The 8,914-nt window shown below is 45.1% G+C and overlaps 1 protein-coding gene across 1 annotated transcript; it reads right to left on the reverse strand.

Annotated features, from left to right (window-relative positions):
* LOC145337497 (putative G-protein coupled receptor 139) lies at positions 1-8,358 on the reverse strand. The gene is made up of 3 exons (XM_080182287.1): positions 8,199-8,358; positions 2,105-3,009; positions 1-39 (listed from the first exon to the last, which is right to left on the reverse strand). The coding sequence occupies exons 1-3, from the start codon at positions 8,356-8,358 to the stop codon at positions 1-3; spliced, it is 1,104 nt and encodes a 367-aa protein (XP_080038413.1).
* Positions 8,359-8,914: the final 556 nt, after the last annotated feature.

Below are 8,914 nucleotides of genomic sequence, written 5' to 3' on the forward strand. Positions count from 1 at the left end.
TCAAATCTGAATTGGTCTTCCTCGAGCAACCAACATTTCCTACAGATGTGTACACATGCAAACACAAATGGGACAGCAAGCTCCCACATCATGCAAGTACAACACATTACCTGGACCTGCCTCTGTATTTTATCTACTTTATATGTTTTTAATCTTGTTGTAATTTTCTACTTTAAGCTATGTTCTCAATAAACGTCACAGAAAGTATCCCACCAGCAAAAATCTAAATCTGCTTGAATCTTTAAGGATGGGAAAAGGGCATTTCTTTCATTCATTTTTGGGAAACAGAGTTCTCAGGACAGGCAGCATTTATTGCCCATCCCGAGTTGATGTTGGAGAGCGGTTGGGAGTTAAACACATTGCTGTGACTGTGGAGCCACACATAGGCCAGACCAGGCAAGGACAGCAGATTTCCTTCCCTAAATGATATTAATGAACCAGGTGAGTTTTCTCAACAATCAACAATAATTTTATGGTCGTCAGCAGATTTTTAATTCCAGATATTTTTTATTGAGTTCAAATTCCACCAGCTGCCATGTTGGGATTCGAGCCCAGGTTCCCAGAGCATTAAAAAATCGGGATCTTTCCTGATGCTATGACATCAGCAAGGAGCTGCTCAGAAAATTCCCTCAGTGTTCCTTCCGAGGACTGACTCACCAATCAGCTGCTTCCATTGGTCCCACAACATTTTCTGAACATTTAATGTCTGGCCAACACCTGCTCACACTGGACCTGATGGGAAGGCAGTAAGCGACACAAGACAGAGCAATACATCGCCAGCCACTTCCCTAAACTCCCACACTTACCCCAACTCTCAGAGTTTCACTCTTTGTAGCTTGCACTCTGTGGGCAGATTTAACAGGCCCAGTTCAGAAGTTTATATTTGTGCATGAACCTGTTTGAAGCCATTGCACCCCTTCTCATCTAGGTCTGAGTAACTGCTGAGGGCTCATCCCCAGTTGCCCTTGCTGAGAGGGCAAATAAGTGTCCTGATCATGTAAGCGCGACAGATTTCCTTCCCTGGGACATTGGTGAACCAGATTTTTTTTTCCCAAAAATCGACAATAGTTTTATGGTCACCAGTGGATTCTGAATGCCAGATATAATTATTTTAATCCCACCATCTGCCGTGATGGGGTTAGAACCCGTGTGCCCAAAACATTAGCTGAGTTTCTGTATTAATAGTCGAGTGATAAAACCATCAGACCATCATACCCACATCCTGAGTATACAGGCCCTGATTTCCAGTACCCTAGATACACCATTAGTCTGCAGACCTCCCTGATTGGATAGCATTAACTGGCTCAATCAGGGAATTCATATTCCAATAGGTCCAACTGATGGTTATGATTAAAGTCATGAAATAAATCTGTCGCTTTCTGTCTGCCTGTGCATCTCTCTGTGTCTCTCTGTGTCTCTTAATGTCTCTCTGCATCTCCCTCTTCTTCTATCTCTCCTGCTCCCTTTTAATCTCACTCTCCTTGTCCCGCTCTGTCTCCATCTCCCTCTCCCTCTCTCTCTCTGTCTCTGTCCCACTTTTCTTATCTCTCTCTCTCTCTATGCCTTGCTCTGCCTTTTGCTCTTGTTGTGTCCATTGTATGTGTTCAGTCTCATTCTTTCCCATTTGTTCCCATGCTCTCTCTCTGTCTGTTTCTCTCTTCCTCTGGCTATTTATCTCTGCCCTCCTTTCGGTCTCCCGTTCCCTCTTAGTTGCCCTTTTCCTTCCTTATTACATCTTCCCATGTATGTCCTGTCTCCCTTTCTCATTCCCTGTCAATCACCCTTGCCATTTCCCCCTCTATCCCTATTTCTTTCACTCTGAGAGAATCTGTTTCTCTCTCTGTCCTTTATCTCTGTTTGTCTCTCTCTGTCTCTCTGTTTCTTTCCCTCTATCTGTTCAAAACTATTTCAAATGCTGTCTCTCTTCATGCCTTTGTGCCCTTTCCTCTCTCTACCTATCTTTGTCTCTCTATCACTCTCACTTTTGCTTTCACTGCTCTCTCTCTCTCTCTATCTGTTACTCTTTCTGTCTTTGTGAGGCTGTTTGTTGTTTAGAGTTTGAATGTCCAATAGGAAGAGTCAGGGATCTTGTAGTTGCAGTAACTTCTGAGGTTGTAATGAGATGAATAATTGCAGTAAAGGGATATTTGAGGAGAATTAGTAGCTGCTGTCTGAATTGAGTCTGTGTCACAGCATAAATGGCCGTGTTTGTACAGCAACTCAAGAGTTGCAGCATGAAACCCAATTCCAGAACAAAATAATTTAGCACTACCGACTTGTATTCCAAATAATCCATCCGATTCCATATTGAATAAACCAATAATATTGACCATAACAGGATGAAATTGGCTGAGATAACAAACAGTAAAATGATGGATTTCCTTCGACTCTCCATCTCTGGGTCTCTGGGATTCTCCCCACTGTTGTGACACCGGAGTCTCCTGCGGGCTCTGCTGCTCACTAAAATGTGTCTGACAGTGAAAGCATTGAGCAGCAGAATCAGGATGAATGGGACACACGGAGTTAAAATGAAGTGGAGGAACTCGATTGTACTCCAGATCACAGATTTCATAACATCCCATGCGACATCACAAAACCAGGGATCATTCACCAGCTGATATCCATTTAAAAACATAAAATACCAGAAAATGTTCTTTAAACAGCTCAGCACCGTCACTGTTCCCAGAACCACAGACGCCGATTTCTCAGTGCAATATTTACTTTTCAGCTTGGGGCAGCAAATGGCCACAAATCGATCAAAGGTGAAAGTGACGGTGAACCAGACAGAACAGTCAGTGGCTGCGTAAAGCAAGACGGCGTGGATGTTACACACAGGAACCGACAGCAGGAAATAAAACTGTTCCCAATAAACTATGGGAATGTGTCTCAATGTAAGGTCAAGGATAACGACCAGCAGATCCCCCACCGACATGGCCGCCAGGTAACTAGTAACACATTTGGACAGACCACAGTTTCTGTTTGTCAGTGTCACAATTGTGATTATGTTCACTGTTAGGAAGGAAGATTAAGATTAAAATTAGACATCATTCAGGGGAGAATGCGACCATTTAGACTGAGGATAGGTGAAAATAAAAACAATGTCCACACATACAAAATAACTTTTTTTAAAAATCCAGCTCGTCTTTTGGAGTGTAAAGGGGAAAGAGGAACATCCAGAAGAAACCCACACAGACATGGGGAGAAGCTCCAAACTCCACACAATAAATGACCCAAATGAGGAATTGAACCCAGGTCCCGGACGCTGTGAGTCAGCAGTGCTAACCACAGTGTCGCCATGCTGCACCATGGCGACAACACAATGGTATACATTTGGGAGGGAGTTTTCAGAGGAGTTCACAACATTGATCCTCACTCAGCTACATGGAAATAGCCCTTCTACCCTGTGGGGGATTTGGAGGGTAAGAAGGCTGAGGGAGTAAACCCTGACAGAAATCCCTGTAGATGGTAATCTGTCATCTCTCAGACAGCTTACGGACAACCCCTGCAGCAGAACTGGTACCAAACAGTGCTGGTTCACCCTTGCCTCTGACTCATACTAACAGTTGACAGAGGGAGGTCCCGATGCCTTGACAGCACAGAATCTCTATCATATTTACCCTGCGCTGTACCCTGGAGAGGAGACCACAGCATTGTTGCCAAATTAGTACAACACAGGAAGAAATGGAAATTTCACACTCGGTTGGCACAGGACACAACTGCCAGGGTTTGCTTTCAAGTGTTTGAGAAAACTTCAGTGTTCAGTGAATAGTGACCGTCCATAATTCCCAGTGGGTTTGCTGCTGCCCCACTGTGGTCTACTGGACCAGTGAAGGTCAGTGAGTCCTCTCTTGGCAGGAAGGTTGACAATCTGTGCACCTGGTAAGAAAAACTCAACAAAGGCCATTACCAAAGAAAAACCAAGCAGCCTGCCATAATGACAATCATCCAGTGAGAATGACATCCAATAATATAAGAACATAAGAACATAAGAACATAAGAAATAGGAGCAGGAGTAGGCCATCTGGCCCTTCGAGCCTGCCCCGCCATTCAATAAGATCATGGCTGATCTGTCGTGGCTCAGTTCCACTTTCCCGCCCTCTCCCCATAACCCTTAATCCCCTCTCTTATCAAAAACCCATCAACCCGCTTCTTAAAAATATTTAGCGAGGCAGCCTCCACCACTTCAACGGGCAGAGAATTCCAGAGATTCACCACCCTTTGAGTGAAGAAGTTCCTCCTCAACTCCGTTCTGAACTGCCCCCCCTTTATCTTGAGGCTGTGCCCCCTAGTCCTACTGTCTTTTTTGAGCGGGAAGAGTCTTTCCACCTCTATCCTATCCATCCCATTCATCATCTTATACGTCTCAATGAGATCTCCCCTCATTCTTCTAAACTCTAACGAGTACAAGCCTAGTTTATTCAGCCTCTCCTCATAGCTCAACCCCCTCAACTCCGGTATCAGCCTAGTAAACCTCCTCTGCACTCCCTCCAAGGCCAAAATATCCTTGCGCAGGTGCGGCGCCCAAAACTGCACACAGTACTCCAGCTGCGGCCTCACCAATGCCCTATACAGCTGCAGCAAGACCTCCCTACTTTTATATTCAATCCCCCTCGCTATGAAGGCCAGCATCCCATTCGCCTTCCTGACCATATGAAAGATATCAAAAGGTTAGTCATGGCACAAATCAATTCCAGCCTCCCAGATTGCCTTGATCCACTCCAGTTCATCTACCTCAACAGGTCAACTCAACAGGTTTCCGTGGATAGGTTTATGGACGAAAAGGGATTGGTTTAGGTTAGTGGGTCATTGTTTTGTAACTGGTCGGCGCAACATCGTGGACCGAAGGGCCTGTTCTGCGCTGTAATGTTCTATGTTCTACGTTCTACACCCACCATCTCCCTGGCCCGACAGTCAACCCTGTAACACAGACTCATGTTTATCGACTACAGCTCAACCTTCAACACCATTATTCCTACTAAACTCACATCCAAATCTGTGGCCTGGGACTCGGCTTCTGCCTCTGCAGTTAGATCCTGAACTTCTAACTCACAAACAGCAATAAATAAGGAGAGGCAACAACACCTCTTCCACAATCATCCTCAATAGCGGTGCCCCACAAGACTGTGTCCTCAGCCCCTTACGCCGATGACTGTGTGGCCAAATTCCACTCCAACTCAATTTACAAGTTTTCTGATGACCCCAACGTAGTGGGTCGGATCCCAAACAATGATGAGACTGAGAACAGCAAAGGGTTGGAGAATCTGGTGAACTATTGTGACCACAATAATCCTTTCCTCAATGTCAACTAAGCAAATCGACTTCAGGAGGTATCATGGAGTACATGCCCCTATCTACATCAATGGGATGAAGTTGAAATGGTCTAGAGCTTCAGGTTTCAGGGTTCAGATCACCTGTAACTTTTTGTGTCCTTCCATGATGACTTTATCGTTAAGAAAGCCCACGAACACTTCTATTTTCTCAGAGGACTAGGGACATTTGGCAAGTCAGCTACGACTCTCACCCACTTTTACAGATGCATCATAGATAATATTGTAGTTTGATGTGGCTCATGCTCTGTCCCAGACTGGAACAAACTTCAAACTTGGTGAATGCAGACCAGTCCCTCACTCAAATCAATCTTCCACTCATCAAATCTGTCTGAGCTTCTTGCTGACTCGCAATAACAGCCAGCATAATTAGGGAATAACGCACCATGGATATATACTCATCCCACTAGTTCCATTAGAGAAAAAACAGCGTGAGGTTTTGTGCCAACCAATCCATAGAAAAGCTACACTGCAGAAGGGGGCAATTGATCCATCGACAATCCTAGCCAGACCCTATCCCCGAAGTCCCACATGTGTACCTTGCTAATCCCCCTAACATGCATATCACGGGATGCTAATTGGTAAGTTAGCATGGCCAATCAACCAAACGTTGGACTATGGGTGGAAAACAGAGCATCCGGAGGAAACTCACACAGAGAATGTGCAAATTCCACACAGACGTTGACCCAGCCTAGGAGCTGAACTCATGTCCTTGGAGACATGAAACAGGTGTGGTAACCATGGTGCCACCATGCTGATGACTCAACAACAGCTTCTTCTTGCTGCCAGCAGGCGTTTGAATGAACCTATACGGCATTAAGTTGATCTTTTCCTCCACCCGAGCTATAACTGCATTACATTCTACAATCTCTTATTCACGATCCTTTGTCTGTCGAACACTCAACAAACAATCCTTTTCACCGTATACTAATATATATGACAACAATAAGACAAATCAATTCAAATCAAACCAAACCAAATCAGTCTTTCACACCTCAAGCTGGAACATCAGCACGATGTGCCCTGGCCTTACCAATGAACTTACGCAGATTGATGACGTGCACAGGATTGCTGTGATCGAGATAAATTTACAAGGGTCAATGTGACACTGGGGAGCTGCAAGAAACTGGACCTCCTCAATGTGAATGCTTTCCAGAGAAACACGACACGTTCTTGTAACAGGAGAAATCCCAACAGGCAATGTGGGAGAATGGAGCTGGTTTCAAAGTAAACAAAAAATCATCACTGGTGATGATGGAATCCCGGGATCCCTGATGCTGTGAGGCAGCTGTGCTAACCATTGTGCTCTACTGCCATCCTACAAGGTGTCCTGGAGACATCCAAGATCACGCCCGAGACGGCATCATCACTATGTCCATGATTGGAAATCATGATGATTGGAAATCAATCTGAGGGATAGAATTAATCTCCACTTTGAGAGGTAAGGGTTGATGAATAATAGTCAGCATGGCTTTGTCAAGTAGAGATCATGTCTACAATTTGTTTGAATATATTTAGGAGGTGACTGCATAAGTAGATGAGGGAAGTGCAGTCGATGTCGTCTAAATGGACTTCAGAGAAGAATTCCCTCATGGGAGACTGAACAGGAAAGTAATAGCCGATTGGATCGAGGGCAATTTGGTAAATTACATTCAAAATCGGCTGAGTGGCAGGAGGCAGAGGGTGATGGTTGAATGTTGCTTTTGTGACTGCAAGCCTGTGTCCAGTGGGATTACACATGGATCAATGCTGGGTCGCTTGCTGTTTGTAGTGTACATTGGTGGTCTAGACACGAATGCATGAGGTATGAGCAGAACTTTCACAGACACCGACCAAAATCCCACCCAGCCCTATCCCCAAAAAAATCTTCATTTAGACAGACAGATTGCGGGGGAGGCACGGTAGCACCGTGGGTTAGCATCGCTGCTTCATAGCTCCAGGGTCCTGGGTTCGATTCCCGGCTCGGGTCACTGTGTGGAGTTTGCACATTCTCCTAGTGTCTGCGTGGGTTTCCTCCGGGTGCTCCGGTTTCCTCCCACAGTCCAAAGGAGTGTGGGTTAGGTTGATTGGCCGTGCTAAATTGACCGTAGAACCATAGCTTAGAGAATTAGTGGGTAAAATATGGAGGGATATAGAACATAGAACATTACAGCACGGAACAGGCCCTTCGGCCCACAATGTTGCGCCGACCAGTCTTATTTCAAAAAAAAAACTGACCCACTAATCTAAACCAATCCCTTTTCGTCCATAAACCTATCTACCAATCTCTTAAATGCCCCCAAACTAGGCGCATTTACAACTGCTAGGGTTTCTATGATTTCTATGACTTGCAGCTGTGTTCCCAACCATGTACCAAACCTATGTGGTTGCAAATACACAATTGAGATACACAAGTGAGATCTTGCTGTAAACAATAAAAATGGATTCTGCAGCCTGCTGACTGGGTGGGTGATAAGCAGTGAACTGCTATATGTTATATGTCGAGGGTAAAATGGATTCTGCCTCAATGTTTTACTCATGAAGGAATCGTGTTTGATGTCACGTGTCTATGAAAAGTCCCAGCACACAGAAGACATCCCAGCCCATGGGCCCTGAGACAATTGAGAGTGGCTGAAAGAAATAATAACTGGACACAGAGATTCAACAGAAACAAGAGCAGCAAACCGTGTACAGTAAATGACAGGGAAATCAACACAGTTAAACAGCCTTTCTAGCAAGACAAACTGGACACAGGGGACGGGACTTTACAGCCTCACTCTCCCCGAAGCTGCAAAATCCCTCCCGTGTTTAACAGACCCTCCCATGCTCCCGCCCCTCGCCTGCTCCAATTCCCTGGCAGTCAGGCCGGTAAAATTCCAGCCAGGGACTTACCCGGAACACCAACAATAGCCAGGAGGGGATAGTAAAAGCATTGAATCACATGCAGTAGATATCGAATCCGACCAAATAATGTTATCCGTAAGCCATCTTCAGTAAACCAAGAAATCCAGTATGATAAACTCCTGCCCTTGGTTGGAACATCAAAATCCATTGTTCCCAGATTCTGATCCATTGTGGAAACATTCCAATTGATTGTTCCCAGATTCAGATGCATTGTTGGGAGATTCTAATCCACTGCTCCCAGATCCTGATCTCTCCTCTCCCTCCCTCTCTCTTTCTCCACAGCCGCTGATCTCTGTTAGTTTGGAGCTGTCGCTCCCGCTGTCTCAATGGGACAACACATTGAACAGAATCCCTTATTAATAGAAGGGGGAAATCGTCCAGGCAGACTAATCGGATCCATGGAGACTCACATCAATTACAGTCACTAAACAAACAGCTTCACTTCACCCCGTTCAATCCAACACTTTTTATACCCAAAGTAGAATATTTACAGCCTAGATGGGGTGTTGATGATCAGGGAAATTTGGAAACAATGGAGGGTCAAACCATAACTCTTTCAATATTCATTCGATATAACAGAGTCTCTCTGCTCGGCTTCATTTCGAGAGAGATAGAATACAGGGGTGTACTGCTGAGGTTTTGTAAATCTTTGTTCAGACCACATTCCGAATATGGTCAGCACTCTTGGTTCGGGGGGCGGTTTG

This window comes from Carcharhinus amblyrhynchos, unplaced genomic scaffold (genome assembly GCF_965287045.1).
Source record: "Carcharhinus amblyrhynchos unplaced genomic scaffold, sCarAmb.v2.hapA scaffold_51, whole genome shotgun sequence".
NCBI lineage: Eukaryota > Metazoa > Chordata > Chondrichthyes > Carcharhiniformes > Carcharhinidae > Carcharhinus > Carcharhinus amblyrhynchos.

Coding starts and splice junctions, on each gene's coding strand:
- LOC145337497 (XM_080182287.1), bottom strand. CDS start 8,358: ATGGATTTTGATGTTCCAACCAAGGGCAGGAGTTTATCATACTGGATT. Junction 3,010..8,198: donor GGCTATTGTTGGTGTTCCGG/GTAAGTCCCTGG, acceptor CCTTCCTAACAG/TGAACATAATCACAATTGTG. Junction 40..2,104: donor ATCTCATTACAACCTCAGAA/GTTACTGCAACT, acceptor ACACATCTGTAG/GAAATGTTGGTTGCTCGAGG.